The sequence below is a fragment of the Petromyzon marinus genome, chromosome 40, assembly GCF_048934315.1.
Source record: "Petromyzon marinus isolate PM22_M1 ecotype Great Lakes invasive population chromosome 40, UKy_Petmar_22M1.pri1.0, whole genome shotgun sequence".
Taxonomy (NCBI): Eukaryota; Metazoa; Chordata; class Hyperoartia; order Petromyzontiformes; family Petromyzontidae; genus Petromyzon; species Petromyzon marinus.
This window is the reverse complement of record NC_133706.1, coordinates 11,382,074-11,408,273: the sequence shown is the minus strand read 5'-3', so window position 1 is coordinate 11,408,273 and position 26,200 is coordinate 11,382,074. Positions and strand designations below refer to the sequence as shown.

The following is a 26,200-nucleotide window of genomic DNA, read 5'->3' as shown; positions in this document are numbered from 1 at the left end:
GTGATCGACTTATTTTATTGGAAGCGTTCGACTGACAGCGGCGAGTGCGGTTTAACCACGAGGGGGTTGTTGTGAAGTTGCTACGATTCAAATTCTATTGACGTTGGCCTGCCATGGGAACTGCATTTGAAGAATATTTAAGCGACCTTCAAGTCATACAAGAAATATAAAGCAAAGTAGCAAAACTAAAATAAAATCCGAGACAATGCATACAGCCATGATAAACTGGCCACTGGTAAAATCGCGTTAGTCATCACGTCGTCAAGTTTGGTAGCGTATCGTCGAAACATTATATCGTGGAGAGCTTAGCGAACATCACGCGTTCGCTGCCATCAAAGCACTCGGCAGCGAGCAACTGCCCTGCTCCTCCCCCCACCCCCCCCCGACAGCCCTGCGACAGTGGTGGACTTTACACATTCCTATGGCGGGGACCCGTTGCTCTGCAGCACAACCACTGTCAGGTACTAATTTATCAAAACGCAGCAAGGATGATGGGCCACGCCGACCTCCCGATCTCAGAATATGTATTTATGCTGGAGGAAATCGGATGAGCTGTAAACATGTATTTTTCTCAGATATCCAGCAGTGCGATTCTCGAGCTGCAGAGCCACCAAGCCAGATATGTATATAGTACACTCTACTGCGCAGCGATAGCTCGATGTGTGTATATTCAATCAACTCAAGTTAATTTTACACAGAAAGGTAGAGAGAAAGTAAAATAATACATATTTCATCCATCTACAGTACTATGAAATAACAATAACATTACGTTTCTTCCATTAGACTAATTAGATAATCTATTGAAATTGATAAATAAAATTAATTTTAACCGTGTGGATAGCTACAGACTTAGTGTTGTTTGAATCATCAAATAATATATTGTTTAAATGCATGCCTATACAGGTCACCATACGTCAATGGGGGTGACCTGTGAACAGACAATAACGCACTGCTATTTTAGTGCACACAAACGACAGGACGTACAGGAACAATGTACATGCATAATGTTCGTTGATTACCATATTAATATATTCTTTGGGCCTTTCGGTAAAGTCGCAAGCATTGCGATACGATCGAAACGTCGTAGTTTTTAAAATTATTTGTTATTTTCTTTGAACCTATCTACGTTACTTTACCGAAAGACCCAAAGAATATGAATTCCTGCAGTCACGAATGCTTTAAGTCAACATTTTACCATGTAAATAACCCAACCGGTAAATGGCTCCCCATTGTCATGTAGACGCATTCATCAACTCCCCCGCCCATCACGCACAAGAAGGGCTCGCGAGCGACGCCTTCACAGCTACACCTACGCACAAGAAGGGCTCACGAGCGACGTCTTCACAGCTACACCTACGCACAAGAAGGGCTCGCGAGCGACGCCTTCACAGCTACACCTACGCACAAGGGCTCACGAGCGACGTCTTCACAGCTACACCTACGCACAGGAAGGGCTCGCGAGCGACGTCGTCACAGCTACACCTACGCACAAGAAGGGCTCGCGAGCGACGTCTTCACAGCTACACCTACGCACAAGAAGGGCTCACGAGCGACGCCTTCACAGCTACACCTACGCACAAGGGCTCACGAGCGACGCCTTCACAGCTACCCCTCTATTTAAGGAACGAAACGGGCGGATGTATCCACAGATCTGGCCGTCGCTGGATGCCCGTCGTAAATACTGGAGAAACGTCGCATTCAGATGATAACATTATTTTCAATACAGCCCGTTTACAACACGAATGGCAAGTTCTGACGTGTTTATGGGACGAAATGGCAAGTTACAAAGGCTGTGTGAAAGCATCCTCATAGCGATGTTATACGTCAGTCAAAATACGTTTCAATAAATACAAACGACGCTCCAGGAACGCATTTACTCCACATATCGAGGTCTTACTTCATCATTTACTTTTGATCGTACAGTACAAGGAGCATGCATCACCCTCGGTGACAGCAGCCACTGCAATGCCTACGACTCTCGCCAACGGCCGAGCAAAGACATGTTTCCCCTCACTCTAAAAATCAATGTCTCGCTGTTTAACAGAATGCGATTTACTTACGCAGGAAATCGCCAGGCTGATTGCAGCTAAAAAGGAATGATCACTCATCCTGGGATGTTACGTTTCAGGATAATGCATTTTTTTTCTAAAATGAAAAATTTCTTCACTCATGACGTTCATTTTCCCTCCCTCAGCTGGGAGTTTTAATCCTACAAATTGCACGGTCAAATGTAAAAGTGCCTTAATGGTAGGGGAACAGGATGCGGTGTCTGGAGAACATCACCACGTCAAGAACATGCCACTTCTTTGTTCACAAAATGGGGATGGACTCAGCCATCATTACTCAGGGGTAGATAAAATTAGTAGCCCCTGTGGTAAGTGACCGTTGATAAAAAAAAAAACTACATTGGATATTCTGACCCCCCGCCATTGGAATGTCGAATTTCCATCACCGACTTGGAAACAGACGAATGCTGCCCAAGCGCTCGTTTGCGCAAGGAAAAACCCGGACTCACCGAGCACCTCCGATGAGCATGGTTGGCTACGTACAGCGCGAAAGAAGTTCAATGTATATTCTTAGCTCTTTCGGTAAAGTCACGTTGAAGGGAAACAATAAAATAATAAAATACATACAAAACAATAAAAATTCTCACGACGTTTCGACCATAACACAAACGGTCGTCATCAGGTGACGACCGTTTGTATTATGGTCGAAACGTCGTGATAATTTTTTATTGTTTTCTATATTTTATTGTTTCCCTTCAACGTGACTTTACTGAAAGAGCTAAGAATATGAATTACTGCAGTCACGAAAGCTTTAAATCAAAATTTAAGTTCAATGTACGTCCACATGGAGAGCATCAGTGGCAGGGACTTCTCCGCCGTGACTCAAGGCAAAAATCAACAATGTGGCAATTTTCAAAAGAACGTTAAATGGTGCATCCGTGCAATTTCTTCTTCACGCCACTGCTGCTGGTGGCGGTGGAAGGGCTTGCGGAGGGTATTTGGCCTACTCTTCCAGGGTGAGCAGACAACGTTAGCCGATTGCCTGCGGTGTTCGAATTTACACCGCTGGGTGGACAGAGGCGGCTGGGGGGGGTGGGCGTGGGTGAAATGTAAAAACACTTGCTCATCGCTTCAACTGCTGCCCTGGGCGATATAAAAAAAAATGCAGTCAACGGTCAATCGGAGGAAGGCTGGCGGGTCAGCCGCCATGCGGGGATGCGAGCGAGCGAAAAACGCGTGGAGCCGTCGCTCGTGCGTTGGCCACGCACGACATCGCCGCCTGACGCGGCGATGTCGTGCGTTGGCCACGCACGACATCGCCGCGTCAGGCGGCGATGTCGTGCGTGGCAAACTCACGACATCGCCGCCTGACGCGGCGTGCAAAACGAGCAGTTCCGTCTTGTGGGATTTCCTACCCCCCCCACCCCCAGAAGCATATTTTAACAAAGTGCAAACAAACAGAGCACGTGAGTCCGATCCGGTTCCCACCACCTGCGTGTAAACGAAATCTGTTATGCAAAATTTCTGGCACTCAAGAGCAGCATAAACACTACAATTTGCGATGATTAAGACAATAAGACCATGCGACTCTTTAATCCGCAAAATTGCTTGAAGTTGATTACTTGAAGTTGATTAACGCCTATTTCAACAGGGACGTATGTACACACGGTGGCGTGGTGGGGGTGGCGTAACGATTAGCATGCCGCCACTTTAAATCCGGCGACCAGAGTTCAATCTCCAGCCACTGCTAACGCCAGTGGCGAGGGATGCCCAGACCGGTGCTGGGCCGCCACTTGCACAGAGCAGCCAAGTGAAGTGCGGTCCAACAACACCTCGCATATGATGCAGCTTAGGGATTGGGTGGCTTAATCCATATGTGTGAAATAAAAATGTTTGTATGAAGAAAATAATTACGCAAGCCGATAGTTTAAGCCGCATCACCAGTACCCTTACTTGGGCCCACGTGACTACTGTGACTCCACTAAATCAGGGGTTGGGCAGCCAAAATAAGATTTTTTTTTTCCGAATTCGGTAACAAAAAAAACCCCTCAATATTTTAAGAGCCACACCGCACGTGAAAACGAGACTGTGGTCCCTTATAAAATGTCACGAACCGGTCCTTTTAAGAGCTCCACGCGGCTCTGGTGCCGTAGGTCGCCCCCTCCTTTACTTAAACGTACAGCTGGGGACTACGAGTGAATTAGTCAACTACTTTGTGTGTGGTCGATTAGCCAGGCCCATTAAAATACGGCGCCCCCATCGCCCATCCAGCCTCCCAAAAAGGCAAGAAACCCCCTAAAAAGCCACGCCCGGTGTCACGCGGCCGATGACGTCAAAGCCTGTCCATCACCTCCCGTCCAGCGGCACACGTGGAAGCCGAGGCGAGAAATGTTTTTCTCCCCTACATTTGTGTTACTTACCGATGATAAATACGCACAATCGATGAATAAAAAAAATGGTTTCGTTCGGCTTCTAATTAACTGCACGTTTAAATAAAAAAAAATCGATACAGGAGTCTTTAAAATGATAACATTTTAGTTTCAACACCGGCGTTGCGATGCACGAGACAAATCTAATCTGCAACTCCGGCAACACGCACATGCCATTGATCGAATGGAAGGGGGGGTCAATCTGACAGCGAGAGAACTGATGCAGCATTAAGTACAGTACGCACAGGATCAGGTATCATGCCCCGGTACGAGGAAGGCTTTTTGAGCAATCTACCATGCAAATGACCCGTAAAAGGGAATTTCCCCCACCCCTTTCCAAATTCAACTTTCAATATCAAGGAAGGTATTTTCGTCCCGTAAAAGGAGCTCACAAGGGTCCTTTGAGCAATGTACGTCACGCGGCAATGCTTCAGTTTCAGAGTCGTTAATAAGCCCAGCAGATTTAATCCATTATGTTGACAACCACAAACTGATAAACACACGACGCTGCGAGGTCGCCTATACTTGGCCAACATTTTTTTTTGGGGGGGGGGGGGGGGAGACGAAAATGGCAATACAAACTGGCCCTAGGATAGGCCACGTGGTGCTCGTACGATGCTAAAAATGTGGCATTAACCTGCCACCACTGAACAATATTGTCCCGTACACAAACATATTATCAATACGTGCCGGTGCATTGATCAAATTCTGACCAACCACAAGCTTCAAACTCAATGGTGGCGTAGGACTTTTAAAAGTTGGCCGAGGGATAGTTTACAGAAGCATGCATGAGAAGCACGACAGGACAAACAGTCCGTACAGGCCTGGGCAGTTACTGTGTGGTGCGTCATGCTGCATCCATTTTTATTTTTAAGAGACTTAGATTAATCTTGATTTGAAGCTTTCGTGACTGCAGGAATCCACAATTTTGGTTCTTTCGGTAAAGTCACGTAGGTATAAAATAAATTAAATCACGACGTTCCGGGACGCTTGTGTTGCGCCCAAAACGTCGCGATTTCTTTTATTTTATACCTACGTGACTTTTGCCGAAAGAACCAAAAACTTAGATTAGATTGTATTTATTTATTTCGGCAGGGAGGGCCCATCGAGCCGTTAGTACAGTTCCAGTCATGGTTTTATATATAGGTCAAGATACAAAAAGGAGAGGCCATCGGCATGCGCTTTAAAAAACACGTGACAGGACCGCGGCGCGTTGCTGCGAATGCAAAGCGTCCGTATACAAAGTGGTCCTGGTAAAAGCAGCAGCAGCCACATTATTGGCCGACAGGCCTCCCTCCAGTGGGATTTTGTTCAATTGGCAGCTACACTTAGCACCCCCTACCCCCCATGCCTTCACGTTCTCAGTCATAGTCGATTGCCCATGGGCGCTTTGTTGACTCTTGGATTTGAGGGGGGATTCCCGCAACCGTGCAGGTCACGTGGCGGTTGTTGGCCCGCACTTCATCGAGCTGGTCAGTGAACGTCGAAGGCGGGGGAAGGCATAATTATAATAACATTGGATTTTGAAGCACTGCCATTTGCTGCAAACTATGAAGCCCCGCAAGCCTATAGCACCTGTTGGGTGTGGTGGTTACTATCCAGTCTAAAAAGAAAAGGCCCTGCTCGGTGTCGGCAAATTTACCGAAATTGGGCACGTTCCGGGCAATTGGGGTCATAGGCACCGGTAAATCGTAAGCACAGTGCGCAACAGTGTGCAGCCAACTCCAACGTCTCGGAGTAGGCCGTTTACTACTTTGATTAATTATTCCTCCTCTCATGATTGGAATACCAGCCATAGCACAGGTCATGCCAACGCCGTGTTAGGGCATTTGACTCTCCAGGCGTGCGCCCTCTTGCGGGTGCATACGATGTGTTACATCAGAATACGACCAAAAATACTTTTTTTTTTTTACCAAATCTTTGCGAATTATTCGCAATTCATTAACTGCCCAGCAATATCTCCGATATTTCTTTAATCAACCTTCATTAGTTCGCACCGTACAACGGGAGAGATCTCCCAGAAGGCATTACAATTTCTGAAGTTTCCATTGAACAGACAACTTATATTCAGTCGTTCTCTTCACAAGGCGAATAATTGTGGCTCACAGCCACCGTGTTGGCCCCGATTAGAGTGGGCTTAGACGATTTTAAATTGAGAATCGTTGCGAATTTACACGCGCGTTTTTCGTGGCGTATCCTAGCATATGCACGGTGCGAAAGAAGCTCAACATACGTTACCGTGGCCAAAGCTTTTCTCCAATAAAAAAGGGACTGGACAAACATGGCATGGCAAGCTTTCCTGCGGCTCCCAAATGCAGAGCAGATTGGCCTCGTTTCCTTTGAATATCTGAGAAGCTGATCATAACTGGAACGGGGGGGGGTTAATGTCAAATATCAAATAGCGTACAACGATAATGCAGGCACACTTGTCGAGAGGCTGCGATAATAATGTGCACAATTTAATTAAGTGCGGTTCCTAATGGCACACTGGAACCTAATCAAGCCGTTGATCAGCGATGGGCTTCACTAGTGCGCCCACAGCTCAATAACAAGCAGGCATAAGTGCCACACTGCCAACCGATAAAAAATCCATAGCTGTGCAAGACGGGTCCCCACCACAGCAATGTGGAAGTTCCACCTCTTGTTCAGAACATCCAATAGCGATAAGCACCACCCAACAGCTTGGAGTATGAACAAACTCCCGGATATATATTTTAATGCCAGTACTAGGATAGTGTTCGATTGTTTTGGGTTGATCTGAAAAAATATCTACAAATGAGCCCTAGATAGGGATTTGTAAAATGAGTTTTGGAGAGAATGGATGGCGTCACAGCAAACTGCCACCGATATCCCGCGACATCTGTATCTTTCTTGCCAAGCGATGTCACACAGCATCGGGTGACACCACTTTTGTTAGAATGGAGTGCACTAGATTCTATAAAAAAAGAAATAAACAATCTATAAAGACCCGAAATTGTCCTAAAAAAACGCATCTCCCCCACCGATTCATAAACAGACTTTTGGGTGAGATTGCACAAGCTACAAGGTGCGTGCCATAAAACCCTCCTTCACCCGACACAGCCCAATGAATGATGAAGCTGTTGCACAACACAGGTGGCATTTCTCGATAGCGATCCACGCACAATTGGGTGCAAACGTTTCGCTGGTGGCGATAAAGCAGTAGCAGCAGCAGACAGTTGCCAGAATTGTACTTGTGCCATCCGACCAAAAAAAAAAAACACTATTTAGAATCATAAATATCGCTTGAAGGCCTCCACATGTTATATACTTGGGACCCAGGCCAAATACTGCGTCTGTCAAAAGGACAATCCGGCTGTTGAACCTCGGCCGGTCAGGTTTTTATTAGTTATTCCTAAAGAGAAGCGTGTCGCGTGACGAAACGAGCAGTTGGTGCGCACGCGCGGACACGAGCAGGGATTCCGCGAATTCGCACACGCTGCACGTGCCGCGCCACCAGAGGAGCCTCCTCCGCGATGATGTCGTTGAACGTCAGGGGGGAAAAAGCTTCGAATGGATCGTCGGTTAAAAAAGAAAAAAAAGAGGTGCTGGCAGAAAAACAAGAAAAAAAACGGGAGGAGTTGAGGAGCCGCGCCTGCACGCGCACATTCCAAAAACAAAAAAAAGGGAACCGAATCTGGCACAGAAAGAAAACGAACACCGGCGATGAAGTTGCCCCGGCTATGCGGTTTCACTTTCGGCTGCGGTACGACCCCTTGAGCCTACACAGCGAAGCCTGTTGTTGTGCCCAACTGCCTCGAGCTGGTTTTAATGATAATCGCTCAGCATTTATTTGCGTACGCAGGAAAGCCTCGCGGTGGTAAGTGACCCCACCTCCCCCCCCCACCGCCTGCCAAGTCCGCTTGGGAGGAACCTCCCAATTCCCTTAAAGGTATTTCTACATGGGAGCAAATTGGGGGGGGGGGGGGCGGGGGGAGCCGAGAGAAAATACAAAAACACGGAGGGAAGAACGTCAGAACTATCGCACGTAGAACTAAAACCATGCCGGGAAGAGGCTCCAACAGGAGGGAGCTCTAGGAGCACCTCGAGAGGTGATTTGGTCTCCACCTTTCAGTACCCCCCCCTCCCACACCCCCCGACACTCCTACCCCACGACCTCCCCACCTGCCGCTGGACTAAACTTGTCCGCATCACGTCTCACGGAGACACCTTGCTGCGCCTACGCGTGCGATGTTGTTTTGACACCTCGGTGTGGTTCACCAACCCTGCAAACAAATTGCTGGAGTTGAGAGTGGAATGGGGACAGCGAAACAACAACCCCAACACCCTTTGCTGAGCGCGAGTGCCTTGGAAGCTCCCAGGGCACGGGCGTGGAACTGGGCGCGACGTTGACCGCGGATAAGAGGGTTGTGAAAACTTCATTTGAAGTATTTGTGACTGCACGTGACAGCAGCCGAGCGGTGTCAGTCCCAGAAGTCCGTGTGGCCGATGGGTTGTGTAAAAAAAAAAGTTTAAAAAAATTTCGATTTCAAGCTTTCGTGACTGCAATGATTCATCTTCTTTGGTTCTTTCGGTAAAGTCACGTAGAATGAGAATAAAATAATAAATTGATAAAATAAAATAACACAATAATATTCTCACGACGTTTCGGCCACAACACAAGCGGCCTTCATCAGGTGAAGGGACGAGACTGTCTCGTCCCTTCACCTTCCCTTCACCTGATGAAGGCCGCTTGTGTTGTGGCCGAAACGTCGTGAGAATATTATTGTGTTATTTTATTTTATCAATTTATTATTTTATTCTCATTCTACGTGACTTTACCGAAAGAACCAAAGAAGAAGAGTTTAAAAAAAGTTTAGGTCGAGCGAATTGTCGGACATCGCGCGGCACAACCCGGATTGCATCGGGGCAGCCGCACAGCGCAAGCTACACGCGCTTTTGGTTTGTCGTCCCCCCCCCCAACCCCGCACCTCCGATTAGCACGGTTGACGACGCACGGTGCGAAAGAAGTCTCAAAGCAACGCACGTGCGTACGTTCGTCACGTCAGGGTCGAGTCGCGGGGCTTGCGTTTGTGTTTTTTTTGGCGGCGGCGGCGACGTGCGGCGAGTTCCTCGTTCGCTCCTACCGGAGACGCCGGCCGCACAGTAGGCGCCCATGGTGACGGCGAAGCCGAAGGCGAGGTTGATGGTGAGGAACCGCCCCTTGGTGCCGTCGCTCAGCTCCACCTGCGCCACCGATCCGCAGCCAAACAGCTGCGTGGCAGGGTGGGGGGGAGGGGGGAGAGTGTCACACGGGGCCACACGGGTGGGGGGGTGGGAAGAGTCGCGGCTTAACTTGAGCGAAGTTTGAGGTTTTGAGAGTCGATGCCCATCCCGGGGCTGCTCCCACGTTTAGCCGCGGCGCGGCCCCGTTATTACCTCCGTCGCCTCAGAGCTTCATCCCCCCCCAACCCCCCCTTTTCCCGCGCACACCCTGGCCCCGTCGGCCACACACGCACACGCACGCACAGGCACAGGCAGGCAAGGGGCACACGCCCACACATGAGCTCACCCGGCGATGCCGTCACCTGCTCGGCCGAACAAATCGCAGATTAGATTTTTTTTTAAAGTTCCATGAAGCGCACATTTTATGGTCGACGACAGCCAACTTAATCACGCGTCGCAAACTAATGAAGGCCCCTACAAGCCCCGGCCCACAGCAACGCTGCCCGCACCACAGAAACGCATCACAAAATGGCAACGAGACGATGCGTGGTCAATTACCGTGCTCGTCGTGCCGATTTGTGGCGGACAGAACGATGGCGATGTTTTTGACGGCGACGCGCCCGTTTTTCCTGCAGGGTTGGCAGAGTTTGCCGTCGTTAAGAGATTAAGGGGGTCAACCCTTACTCCAATGCAGCGTTGGGGGGGGGGGGGGGGTAGGCACTCATCCTCCCCCCGGGGAGGAGTCGGTTGGGAGCAACTCCACACTCCTGTTGCAGGGGATGAGTCCGTCCGTGCACGGCACAACCACGCACCGAGGACTACCCAACAAGGTGGCATGCGTCAACCTCGCACGGGAGCCATCGAGCCGGCTCGACTCTCGAGCGGGGGTTTATAACGTGGCAACATTCTGGTTGCGAGTCCCCTAAGCAGCGCTATGGGCAAAGGTCGTTCGCAATTGGGGTGGGGGGGGGGGGGGGAGTTGGTGTTTGGCGCAAGCGACACTACCAAACAAATGCTCAGGGCCTCAAGCAGCTCAAGGGGGGGGGGGGTGTCCCTGGATTCGTGAAAAGGGGGTGCGCATCAACCTCGGAACTCAAGTTTAAAATCTATAAAAACAAAGCAAGCCAAGTAATAATATCTAATCTCACTACATATCTTTATTGTCTAAATTTCTCGGATCTCAGTAGGTCTCCATCGCTTGTCAACATCCTTTATGTCATCTCAAAAAGTATGCTACACTTATCCGCCACCCCCCCTCCCCATATGGGGGGCTCGCACCACTACTGAAAAGTAATGTGGAATTGTCCTCGACAGCCTCAGGGACTGATAATGATGGCGAGTCGCAGCCCAGCAAAAAATCACCCGAATCTGAATATTGATTTATACCGGAGGAATCGCTGGACCAGGGGGAGATGCAGCTCTTGCACAGATGCAATGACCCTAAGGGTGTGGCAGTGGACGCCCCCGCCGTTCCACGCTGGGTGCGAACGTAAATCTAAAGGGCCTTTTGTGTGCGCATGACCACCTGCCCCTGAACGGAGTGGAGAAACCGCGCCGCTCATATTAATTGCCCCAGTGGTGCAATGCAACACAGAGACCGAGTGGAACCCAAGCGCCGTGCAGCAGAGCAGGTGTTGGTCACCCTCGCGCCTCGAACAAGCCAGGTCACGACAGGCAACTTCTCTTAGCACAACAACGAGCAAACTTTACTCAAACTCGACTAACCGCTTTAACCACGATTTAACTAGCATCCTACAAACGCTTACCACGAGTAAAAACCATCGCATTGACTAATAGCCGAGCAGCCCTTACAATAAATCAATCAGCGACCCCTCAACGAAGCCACGCACCAGCAGCTCGACCCGAGTTCGAGTCCTGGCCGTGGCCAATGTCAGAAGTGAACGAACTCGACCCTCCCCCAACCCGCATTGACAAGTGTGGCGAAGTCAAACAACCATCGCTCACGAAGAACGTGGCTTGGAGAGGGGAGGGGCGTGGGGGCGGGGCTTCATCCAGCAGTAGATTGACACAGGCGGCTGTGTTTTAAAATTGTTTTTTTATTACTTTTAAAAAAGGAGAGCAATTTTTTTCTTCCGTTTAATTATAACCACCAGATTCAAATAATTAAATAAACACGGCGCTATACGCTTGCGGGTTGTTCCAAACGAATGCAACTCAAAGCATAAAATCCTTTCCCCCTTCGTGGGCATACGAACAGAATCCACCTGCACAGATCGTACAGGGCGGCAGTGGTAGCGGCCCAACGGGCAGCTTGTTCGCCGCTTCTCGCAGAGGTTCGCAGTTCGGTTCCCGCGGGCAGCCCTGGTTAAAGCCGTGGGTGTAATTAACCGTAAATACGCACCTCCTGCTTTGCAGTGAACGGTTAAAAATAATCCCTCGACGTCATTTGGTGGAAAGGAAAAAAGAAAGAGCGGCTGTGTTCTGTGCCAGAGTCACGGTTCACTTTTCCATGTTGAAAACTTGCACCGCAAATTGCTCAATTGGAGGAGGTCGAGAGCAATCATCACCTGCCTACTGGCGGAATAATGCCCACCATGCCAGGCCGGTGCAGACTCGCCTTGTGCCACAGACAGGGTTAAAAGCTGACATTCAGAGGGGTCCTCCCTATGGATAACCACGCCCCCACCCCCCAACAACCTTACTTAGAGGACGTTTTATTATACTATGGGCACAATCTGAATGCAAGTACCCTTATTACTTTCATAATCACGGGACCTTTTTTAGCCAGAATCAAACTACAAAAAATAAGAATAGGTTTTACCCATTCTGGCAATAAAACAATATCCATGATATTAGTTGCTCAACCCGAGCTACAAATGTACCGACACATACATTGTCTTTTTACTGTTCACCTTTTGGGTTTCCAGCCTCAGCAGCTCTGCTGTGTTCGTCTCACCCGATGACGATTGCTTGTGTTGTGGTCAAAACGTTGTGATCTATTGTTTTTTTCTACCCACGTGACTTTACCGAAATAACCAAAGAGTATGGATTCCTGCAGTCACGAAAGCTTAAAAAAAAAGATTATCTTTTTACTGTTCGCCTTGTTGGCGTTCTCTGGGCTGACAACACTTCTGAGACGAGGCCATTAAGGCGACTGCCGTCGCTGGCGTAGGCCAATCAGTTTCAAAGACAACGCAATTAGCAGAGAATGTTTGTTTGTTTGCATGTTCACCACAAGGGCGTGTGGTTAATGCACACTTGATTCCATGCAAAAGGTGTCTATTTGGTGTTTGAACATTTTAATACCTCCCGTTCCATTCCCAGAAAGGGTTTCATACCCCTATTATTACTACTACTTACTACACCCTACAGGACACTATCAGTGCCCTCCATAGACTGCGCTGTGCACAGGTGTTTAGTCTATCCTAGTACTGGTTTCATACCCCTATTATTATTACTACTACTACTACACCCTACAGGACACTATCAGTGCCCTCCATAGACTGCGCTGTGCACAGGTGTTTAGAGAATTGGCGGGTGCGGGTGCGTGTTGGGGGGGGGGGGGGCTCGTGAAAGTTTCTCTGTACTCACGACGAGAAGGAAGGTTCCCATGAACTCGGCCAAGGCCTCACGGATCATCACGTTCTTCACGTGCAGCTTGCGCTCCAGCTGCTTGAAGCGACCATCGTGCGACGGCATGTCTGCAACCGCACACGCGCACAGGGTGAACGTACCGACGCGAAAAAGAGGGCGAATGTATACGGACCAACACAGACAAAGAGGGTGAACATACACGCACGTATGGATAATGGATAATGTATGCATGTTGAAATTATTTCACACCGTACGTAGCCAACCGTGCAAATCGGAGGTGCGAGGTGCACACCGAGACAGAGACAAAGATCCACTGTATAGCCGAAGCAGACTGTTGGGGCAAGTGCTGTTAGCGAGCACCTATGAAGGCCGGCACAGCACACTAGGGGGTGGGTGACCAACATCACGCCCGGCCGCCTTTGTCTACCTAGTGACGATGTTTACACATTGCACAATGTACTTATTTGAGGCCGAGTCGACCTAGGCGAGGCCCAGGACCGGTTCAGATAATCGTCAATGGTGTGGGCCGTGAGCAAGAATCGAACCCGGGTCGCTAGGTAAGTAACGCAGCGCGCCAACCGCTACAACACCGCACACACACGTGCATGTGCACACCGACACAACAACAGCCGCCATTCGCCACTAAGTGGCGGTGACGTCATCACGACGCTTGTGCCAGGCTAGGTGCACGTTGAGGCCATCTGAAGTGTCGAACGCCCGCTGGCAGGAGGTCACGGGGCAGACCCAGCAGGTGCCACGGGTCGACTGACTGAGATGACTGGCTGATGCACCACCTGTGCCCCCTATTGTGCCAACTTTGCTGTATTTTAACCACCCGGCGCTCCACTCGTTGTTGTGAGCGTCGCTCCTCCCCCCTCCGTAGTTGTTGTAGGGCGGCTGCCTCCAACTGGCCAGTAGCATCCTTCACGAGCCTCCTCCACAGAGGCCGATCTTGACACCGCTGGCACCAGTCATCGGTAAGTCCACTTAGCTCCACATCCTCTTGTGCAACATAATTCCATCTCTTCTCTAACCCATGCCTCGCCCATTTAGCCTCCTCGATCCGGCCGAACAAAAGCTGTTTCGGCATGCGGTGGCTGGGCATGCGGGCTACATGACCCAGCCAACGCAGCCTTGCCTGCCGGAGGAGCTCACCGATGGGACCTTGCCCAGATCTTTCAAGGATTTGTGAGCTCCTCACACAATCCAGCCTGGTTAAACCCAGGATGGATCGTAGGCAGGCCAGCCTAAATGTTTCTAACCGGTGAAAATGTTCCATTAGGGGGGTCCACGTTTCGCAAGCGTAGGAAAGGGAGGGAATCACTGCAGCCGAGATGACCTGGAGCGACAGACCAGGTAGCTTCCACACAGCGTTACGCAACCGATGAAAAGATATTGCCGCTCGACTGATTCGGATTGAGACCTCTGCTATCAAACCAGAGCTGGTCATGAGCACACTGCCCAGGTTTGGGAAACTCTTCACACTCTCCACAAATGCCCTATTACCAATTGGGAGTTGTGGGGGTGGAGTGTCCAATGGTACAAAATACCCAGGCAGGTGATTCGTTTTTTTGGTGGGGCTGATGGTAAGGTCCCACCCTCTTCGTGGCAAGTTCCAGGTTCAGCAGCAGCGCCTCCAACTCCTCCTCTGAGTGAGCAGCAATCACCAGATCATCGGCATACATAACATGATTGACCAATAGCGAGCCATCCCTTGACCGCACCCGGGTATCGATCAGCCTCCCATTGTTTCTGTACCAGATGGAAATTCCTCCGGTACAGCTATTGAAGGCTTCACGAACTACGTGGTCGAAATAGATGTTAAATAATGTGGGACGCAGAGGATATCCCTGTCGTACCCCAAAGTGAACAGGGAATGGCTCAGAATCCCGGCCACGTAGTTTTACCCGGGACCGCTCACCATCATGAAGGTCCTTAATGATCGTGAGCTGCGGGTCAGCGACTCGGAAAGCACAAATAACATCCCAGAGCCCAGGGCTACTGATGGTGTTATAGCCCTTGACCAGGTCACTAAAACAGAGATGCAGGTCTTGTTGGAATTCCCTACACCTCTGCTGTAGCAGACGGATAGAAAATATGGCATATGTGCAGGACCCCCCTTTCCCGAAATCCCATTGGGGCTCCGCAAGCCTCTCTTAAGCGTGCCTGGCAAGGCGATGTTGAATAATCCTTGCCAGGACCTTTCTCGGCACACTGAGGAGTGAGATTCCCCTGTAGTTGTTACAGTCTGAGGTCCCCCTTCCAATCCTGTGGAACCTGTCCAGTGGTCCAGACTGTTATGATGTCATGTAGGGCAGTATGTGCACAAATGCCAGCCTCCTTCAGCATTTCGCTTGGGAGATCATCTCTGCCCGGTGCTTTTCCTGGTCTCAGACTCCGAATCGCCTTCAGTACTTCCTCAAGAGATGGCACCTCAGCCAGCCACTCACAGAGGATGACTACTTTAACTCCTCTGTCAGCCAGGGTCTCTGGGGAGGTCTGGACCGTGTACCCAAAGCAGCCATTGCAGCTGCATGAGCCACAGTCCTAAACCTCGCACATTTCTCCTCGGCATCAGGAGGAGCGGGGGAAGTTGCCAACCCCAGCCGCAAGCATGATCAAATTCTCGCTTGCAACGTTCATCAGCTAGGTGAGAGCAGGCCACTGTGGGTTTAAATGGGGTCCTGGGCGTACACCCACCACCGGAGTGGAAGCATGGCAGGTGCATCTTACAGATGACAAGTCGATGGTCAGTGGGCAGATCAGCTCCACGGTAGATCCTGGCGTCAATGCCATGGGCCCGCATCCGCTGTTCCGTCACTATGTAGTCCAGAGGATGTTATTGCTTGGACACGCGCGTGCTCGTGTGGGGTGCGAACCCCCACGCGTGTGATGCCGAGGGAAAATGTGGGAGGTTTAGCACTGTGACTCATGCAGCTGCAATAGGGTGCACGCACCGACACACACACACACACAGGGGGCACGCACCGACACACACACACACACAGGGTGCACGCACCGACACACACACACACACAGGGTGCACGCACCGACACACACACACACACAGGGTGCACGCACCGACACACACACACACACACAGGGTGCACGCACCGACACACACACACACACACAGGGTGCACGCACCGACACACACACACACACACAGGGTGCACGCACCGACACACACACACACACACAGGGTGCACGCACCGACACACACACACACACACAGGGTGCACGCACCGACACACACACACACACACAGGGTGCACGCACCGACACACACACACACACACAGGGTGCACGCACCGACACACACACACACACACAGGGTGCACGCACCGACACACACACACACACACAGGGTGCACGCACCGACACACACACACACACACAGGGTGCACGCACCGACACACACACACACACACAGGGTGCACGCACCGACACACACACACACACACAGGGTGCACGCACCGACACACACACACACACACAGGGTGCACGCACCGACACACACACACACACACAGGGTGCACGCACCGACACACACACACACACACAGGGTGCACGCACCGACACACACACACACACACAGGGTGCACGCACCGACACACACACACACACACAGGGTGCACGCACCGACACACACACACACAGGGTGCACGCACCGACACACACACACACACACAGGGTGCACGCACCGACACACACACACACACACAGGGTGCACGCACCGACACACACACACACACACAGGGTGCACGCACCGACACACACACACACACACAGGGTGCACGCACCGACACACACACACACACACAGGGTGCACGCACCGACACACACACACACACACAGGGTGCACGCACCGACACACACACACACACACAGGGTGCACGCACCGACACACACACACACACACAGGGTGCACGCACCGACACACACACACACACACAGGGTGCACGCACCGACACACACACACACACACAGGGTGCACGCACCGACACACACACACACACACAGGGTGCACGCACCGACACACACACACACACACAGGGTGCACGCACCGACACACACACACACACAGGGTGCACGCACCGACACACACACACACACACAGGGTGCACGCACCGACACACACACACACACACAGGGTGCACGCACCGACACACACACACACACACAGGGTGCACGCACCGACACACACACACACACACAGGGTGCACGCACCGACACACACACACACACACAGGGTGCACGCACCGACACACACACACACAGGGTGCACGCACCGACACACACACACACAGGGTGCACGCACCGACACACACACACACACAGGGTGCACGCACCGACACACACACACACACAGGGTGCACGCACCGACACACACACACACACAGGGTGCACGCACCGACACACACACACACACAGGGTGCACGCACCGACACACACACACACAGGGTGCACGCACCGACACACACACACACACACAGGGTGCACGCACCGACACACACACACACACAGGGTGCACGCACCGACACACACACACACACACAGGGTGCACGCACCGACACACACACACACACACAGGGTGCACGCACCGACACACACACACACACACAGGGTGCACGCACCGACACACACACACACACGGGTGCACGCACCGACACACACACACACAGGGTGCACGCACCGACACACACACACACACAGGGTGCACGCACCGACACACACACACACACACAGGGTGCACGCACCGACACACACACACACACACAGGGTGCACGCACCGACACACACACACACACACAGGGTGCACGCACCGACACACACACACACACACAGGGTGCACGCACCGACACACACACACACACACAGGGTGCACGCACCGACACACACACACACACACAGGGTGCACGCACCGACACACACACACACACACAGGGTGCACGCACCGACACACACACACACACACAGGGTGCACGCACCGACACACACACACACACACAGGGTGCACGCACCGACACACACACACACACACAGGGTGCACGCACCGACACACACACACACACACAGGGTGCACGCACCGACACACACACACACACACAGGGTGCACGCACCGACACACACACACACACACAGGGTGCACGCACCGACACACACACACACACAGGGTGCACGCACCGACACACACACACACACAGGGTGCACGCACCGACACACACACACACACAGGGTGCACGCACCGACACACACACACACACAGGGTGCACGCACCGACACACACACACACAGGGTGCACGCACCGACACACACACACACACAGGGTGCACGCACCGACACACACACACACACAGGGTGCACGCACCGACACACACACACACACACAGGGTGCACGCACCGACACACACACACACACAGGGTGCACGCACCGACACACACACACACAGGGTGCACGCACCGACACACACACACACACACAGGGTGCACGCACCGACACACACACACACACAGGGTGCACGCACCGACACACACACACACACAGGGTGCACGCACCGACACACACACACACACACAGGGTGCACGCACCGACACACACACACACACACAGGGTGCACGCACCGACACACACACACACACACAGGGTGCACGCACCGACACACACACACACACACAGGGTGCACGCACCGACACACACACACACACACAGGGTGCACGCACCGACACACACACACACACAGGGTGCACGCACCGACACACACACACACACACAGGGTGCACGCACCGACACACACACACACACACAGGGTGCACGCACCGACACACACACACACGGGGCACGCACCGACACACACACGGGGCACGCACCGACACACACACGGGGCACGCACCGACACACACACACACGGGGCACGCACCGACACACACACACGGAGCACGCACCGACACACACACAAACACACGGAGCACGCACCGACACACACACAAACACACGGAGCACGCACCGACACACACACAAACACACGGAGCACGCACCGACACACACACAAACACACGGAGCACGCACCGACACACACACAAACACACGGGGCACGCACCGACACATACACACAGAGGGTGCACACCGACACATACACACAGAGGGTGCACACCGACACATACACACAGAGGGTGCACACCAACACATACACACAGAGGGTGCACACCGACACATACACACAGAGGGTGCACACCGACACATACACACAGAGGGTGCACACCGACACACACACACAGAGGGTGCACACCGACACACACACACACACAGGGTGCACACCGACACACACACACACACAGAGGGTGTACACCGACACACACACACAGAGGGTGCACACCGACACACACACACACAGAGGGTGCACACCGACACACACACACACAGAGGGTGCACGCCGACACACACACACAGGGTGCACACCGACACACACACACAGGGTGCACACCGACACACACACAGGGTGCACACCGACACACACACAGAGGGTGCACACCGACACACACACAGAGGGTGCACACCGACACACACACACACGGAGCACGCACCGACACACACACGGAGCGTGCGCACCGACACACACACGGAGCGTGCGCACCGACACACACACACACACAGGGTGCACACCGACACACACACACACACAGGGTGCACACCGACACACACACACCGACACACACACACCGACACACACACAGAGGGTGAACACCGACACACACACACACAGGGTGAACACGTAACGTCGCCTAAACGTTACTAGATATAAACAGTAAGACTCCGACAATCGTGCACGTTTGAACCCAAACGAGTAACGCGAATTAATAAAACTACCGTCATACTAGTCCACACTTTGAACAACCTGTAGCGCGTCGACTTTGCACCGTGCCACTATTATGAAACAACTTCGTGTAGATCTCTCAACAGTGAAACCACGCTCTCAATTCGCCAAACTCCCTGAGCTGCCCTTCACGGACACCTTGTGTGGCTTCCTCCGCCGACCGCACTTCCAGTCAAGGCCACGTGCTCGCAGGGCGAACAGACGTTCGCGTTCAGCACCACGAGTCTCATCCCCTGATTAAGTTCGCTGTTGTGGTGCCACTTCCTTGTACCCACAGCCCCCTCAATCCCCTCCCTTGTTACACGAGGGAGCATCTTCACAAGCACGGCGTTTCATTACAAGGACCCACCAACCCGTGAAGCCTGTAACAGACTGATGGGGCAAGTGCTGTTCGCGAGCACCTATGAAGGTCGGCACGGCACACGAGGGGGTGGGTGAGCCAGCACCATGCCCGGCCGCCTTTGTCTCTCTAGTGGCGAGGTTTACACACCGCACCAAGTACTCATTTGAGGCTGAGTCGACCTAGGGGAGGCCCAGGACCGGTTCAGATAATCGTCACTGGTGTTGGCCGTGAGCGGGAATCGAACTCGGGTCGCCAGGTTCATAGCGCAGCACGCTAACCGCTACACGACCGCTCCCCACACACACACACAGACACACAGACACACACATCGCGTTCACACACGCGCGGCTGTTTAACATACCACATGCACTATTGTTGGATCGTCGCACGCAGTGAACACAACAACAGTGATAACACAATTATGGTTGACCATACAAGCTTTAAATTTTGATTTAAAGCTTTCGTGACTGCAGTAATTCATATTCTTAGTTTTTTCGGTAAAGTCACGTTGAAGAGAAACAACAAAATAACAAAATATATATAAAACAATATACATACAAGCTTTGTTACCATTCAATTAATCGAATGCCAGCAAAGCTTCACCATCTCATTATCACAACAGCCGCCACCTGGTCCCGCCGACTCAATGAACATCCCAAGTCTATTTGTAAAACCGCATTTATCAAGATATTAAAACAAAAAAAACTCTTACACGTATACATTCCGATCGCTCTAAAATTAAACGCGAGCAACGACGGCTAATGCGCGTGCGAGGCGGCATCGATATTCCAACGTTTGCGATTTCCCAAACTTAAAAAAAAACCTCACAACGAACCCCCCTCCACTCCCGCCTCTCTCTCTGCCTCTGCTCGGTGAATCCGGGCAGGAGAGTGAACGAGGCACGTGACCCCGGGGTGCCTCTACCTGCAGGTTTTGCTGCTCTGGCCGCACTACGGGAGGTGGAGACCGAGGAGGCCGATGAGGAGGATGGAGGATGGAGATGCTGAACACGCTGCTGTAAGCGCAGCGCTCATTTTAAAGCGTGGTGGGGCGCGGGCGGGGAGCAGAGGGGGCTTGGGGTGTGGGGGAAGGGCAGCCCCTCCCAACGCACACAAAGACAAAGAGAACCCGTATATACTCAAGATACTTTTGTGGCAAGTGCTCTGGGCGCGCAGCGAGCACTTATGAAGATAGCAACGACACACGAGGGAGTGGGTGGCTAGCAGCACGCCCGGCCGCCTTTGTCTCTCTCGTGGCGATGTTGACACACCGCATCAGGTACTCATTTGAGGTTGAGTCGACCTCGGTGACTGGTTGAGATAATAGCCACTGGTGTTGGCCGTGGGCGGGAATGGAAGTCACTGCACTCACTTGTGCGCTCTCCCTCGCGAGGCTGACACACACATCAACGCCACACACCTGTGCGCATACTCCACAATCACTCCGCACACGCACACCTGTGCGTACACTCCACACACACACACAACACACACCACACACACTCAACACACACACTCAACACACACTCACTCAACACACACCACACACACACCACACACACCACACACACACACTACACACACTCAACACACATACCACACCACACACATACCACACACATACACTCAACACACACACCACACACACACACTCAACACACACACACACACCACACACACTCAACACACACACACACACACCACACACACACACTCGACACACACTCGACACACACACACACACTCAACACACACCACACACACTCAACACACACACACACTCAACACACACTCCAAAGACAAAAATCCCCCTATAACCATAACAAACTGTTGGGGCAAGTGCTGTTAGCGAGCACCTATAAAGGCCAGAACGGCACACGAGGGGGTGGGTGGGCAGCACAACGCCCAGCCGTCTTTGTCTCCCTAGCGGTGATGTTTTTTACGCACCGTACCCGGTACTCGTTTGAGGCCGAGTCGACCTATGGGAGGCTCAGGACCGGTTCAGATAATCGTCACCGGTGTTGGCCGTGAGCTGAAATCGAACTTGAGCCGCCAGGTTCGTAGCGCAGCGTAGCGCTAACCGCTACACTACCGCTCCCCACTAACCCCGACACTACCACACACCCAACACACACACACACCACACACACACTCGACACACGCACACCCGACACACACACACCCAACACACACACACCACACACACACTCGACACACACACACTCGACACACACACACTCAACACACACACACCACACACACTCGACACACACACAATCGACACACACACACACACACCACACACTCGACACACACACACACTCGACACACACACACCCAACACACACACACCACACACACACTCAACACACACACACACCACACACACACTCAACACACACACCCAACACACACTCGACACACACACACACCACACACACACTCGACACACACACACACACCACACACACACTCGACACACACACACTCACAACCTGTGCGCGCCCAGCAGTCGCTGCTGCACGCATCTGATGCGTCGACAGCTCCGAGACCCAACACACCCGGGCGCCGATATCCGATTCACATCGTCCTCGTCAGCCACGATTAAAACCACTGCTGGGTAAACACCTCTCCTGCTAAGCCCTCCGCCACATCTCACGATCCTGAGATGTCACAACTATCCGTGCAGCACATGCACACGAGCGGACGCCACCGCCCCGTCTCCTCGCTGGGCATCCCATCGGCGGCAGAGGTTCACTCCTTTGGCTGACACCCCGACTGTAGTCTCGACCGAGGACCCACCATCCCTCCTAGCGACGAGTCCTGCTCAATCAAATCTGACTCTCTCTCCTTGGCGATTCGGACGGGTCGTTGAACCTTTCGCGTGCCACTCACTGACTATAACCCGCGCGCTCATCTCTGCGTCTCTCTCTCTGAACCCGTAGCAAACTCCGTACGCGTGAATCAAACTCTCCGCGTTCACTGTGACACTTCTCAGCGCGCGATGACCTCCCCCCCCCCCCCCCTCTCATTTCCCTCGTTCGTGTCCGCGTCTCTGATCCCCGTGGTCACACGAGGCGAAACACAGGCGGTCATTGAAAGGGAGCGGTAACAGAAACAAATTAAAATAAAATAAACTTCCGAGAGGACGAGGGGCAGGTTCGTTGGCGAGGAGTGGAGAGCGGCCGTCGCGGATTACATCCACGTGGGCGCGGGTCGGCGATGGGCGTGGGTTGAGGTTGTTGCGTTCCGCGTGCGGGGTTCTCCAGGGACTCGCGTCAAACACGTGCCGCGGTCGCCTTAACCTCGCGTCTTCTTTAATCGGCGGGGTACGTTCATGTTATTGGTTGTTTCGGTAAAGTCACGTAGAAGGGAAACAATAAAATAATAAAAATATAAAACAATAAAATTCTCACGACGTTTCGACTGCAACACAGTCATCACACCTGATGATAATCACACCTGATGATAATCAGGTGTGATGATGAACAATAAAAATATAAAACAATAAAATTCTCACGACGTCTCGACTGCAACACAATCATCACACCTGATGATGATCAGATGTGATGATGATGATCAGGTGTGATGATTGTGTTGCAGTCGAAACGTCGTGAGAATTTTATTGTTTTATATTTTTATTATTTTATTGTTTCCCTTCTACGTGACTTTACCGAAAGAACCAAGAATATGAATCTCTGCAGTCACGAAAGCTTTAAATCAAAAGGATAGATTTAAAGCTTTCGTGACTGCAAGGATCCATACTCTTTGGTTCTATTCCACGTGACTTTACCCAATAGAACCAAAGAGTATCAAAAGGATACGTTCACTTTTGATTCACTTATACCCACGTTAAAGCCTCTGCATTGTTACAGAGTGGTCCAAATGTATTGTACCCCCCCCCCGACCACCAATAAATTGTCCGCTTACATGTTTTACCCTTTGAATATTCATTCCTGTTTTAAATAAACATTATTTTTTAAAAAAGTATTGAGAGTTAAATGTGGGTCACAAGACATCTGGATTACCCTGTACGTTAGTATTTCACTCAAGGCAATGATATGAGCACTATTTTTTTCTCTTTGTATTTAGGTCACATTGGAAAATCATGATGTGGAATAATTCATGTGCGATTATCATGAATACGTCAATGAGCCGAGTGTAGTGGCGCACGCCTGGGGGCTGGTGGGCCACGGAGAGATTTGTGGAACTCTAAAACCCGTTGGAATTTCAAGGTGCCCAGCAGATGGGAGTACAACAGGCGCATTTGAATCATCTCTCGGACAAAGGGCGATGTGAATTTGCATACTGATGTATGCACATTTAAATATGTTCATGAGTATGGATGGAATCAATTCCGACACTTGAAATTCTAAATCACTCAATGACCAAACGACAGACGGTTCTTTTAATCTCGCCAGATGGACAAAGCTAAGCAGGGCTTTCAGCCTGGAGAGTAGATGAAGGTGCGAGCACCATCCACAAACAATGCTGCAATTAGGACTTGTGGGAATACGTGTCTGCCGGAGTAGAGCGCGACGTCGCATGGCTATGCCATCACGCCTATGCTTCCCGTCTACACCAATTGGCACGGCGAGCATGGTGGAGTACGGTCAAATAACGCCCACAAACCCCCGTGATCTCATCTTGCAGTGTGGGTATGCTGAACTTCTTTCGCACCGTACGTAGCCAACCGTGCTAATCGGAGGTGCGGGGGAAGGACAACTCATTTAAACACAAAAAAAATTCCTAAAGAAATTAGTTTTCAATCTAGATGATTTAAAAGTGCATAGCTCCTGTGGGTTCCTAATGTCGGCAGGAGGAGCGTTCCAGACGGCCGCAGAAGCGCATCTGAGAGCGCGCGATGCGGTGGCCGCCTTTGTTCGATGGATAGCCAGAAGTTGTTGTGATAATGACCGAAGTTCTCGTGATGTTGTTTTTGCTCCTTGACGAGATCGGCATGGTATGTTAGTTCATTCGTGGCAGGCACTTTGTGTGTGCGCGCGTGCGCGTGATGAGCGTGACCGTACGTGGACTGACAAAAGCTTATGTGCATAGTAAACAGATGTCCTAGTAAAGGCGGTGAGCGCGGGACACTCGGCCTGGGGCTGCTGCACCTGTGGGGGGTGAAGATGAATTCAAATTTGCCTCTGAATGTGAGGCGTGGCAGCACGTCGGCGTGTGAGCGGCGACTGTGGTTTGGGGGTGTGGGGGCCGCGCGCAGGTTGTGATGGAGATGACAACAGATGACGATGTCATTGCGGTTCCGAAAGGTAAAGGTGCAGGCCCTGTAAACTTCTCGCTCGCGCTACTGCTGGTTGAAAGGGACCTCCAGAAGGGCCTCTTGCCCTCACTCCTCGCCCACGCTACACTTCCAGTCATGCGGTGATTGAGTTCGTGTCTGCCTCTCGCTCACTGACTTCTGCGGCCGTCTGGAACGCTCTTCCTCCCCGGTTATAGGACGCCACTGGAAGCTATGCCCTTTTAAATCATGTAGATTAAAAACTCATTTCTTTACAACTGATTTGTGTGTTTCGTTTGTTATCCTTCCCCTGCACCTTCAATTAGCACGGTTGGCTTTGTACGGTGCGAAAGAAGTTGAACATACAGTACGTACATACCAGTGAGAGCTCAGTCATTATCTAAATCATAGGCAATCAGTGACGAGATAATGCAACGCCAATTTCAAAACGATTTTATGTTTAAGCCCAGATGTTCTGAACCATCAATTCTTAATTATGCACTAAGCCTGCCATGTTGTCTTTAGAATCAAACAATCACACATTTAAATATCAAATACATTGGACTA

The 26,200-nt window shown here is 51.6% G+C and overlaps 1 protein-coding gene across 2 annotated transcripts in view; it reads right to left on the bottom strand.

Moving 5' to 3' along the window:
* The window catches only part of LOC116950639 (aquaporin-3), a 55,824-nt gene that overhangs the window by 10,801 nt on the left and 18,823 nt on the right, over positions 1-26,200 (bottom strand). Inside the window, exons 1-3 of one of the 2 annotated variants that reach the window (XM_032968558.2) lie at positions 21,317-21,450; positions 13,172-13,281; positions 9,541-9,667 (exon numbers count right to left, since the gene is read on the bottom strand). In XM_032968558.2, the coding sequence (XP_032824449.1) occupies positions 9,541-9,667; positions 13,172-13,279 (235 nt within the window). In that variant the 5' untranslated portion in view covers positions 13,280-13,281; positions 21,317-21,450. Of the gene's footprint in view, positions 1-9,540; positions 9,668-13,171; positions 13,282-21,316; positions 21,451-26,200 lie in introns of those variants that run through there. The other variant, XM_032968557.2, reaches the window with a different exon arrangement.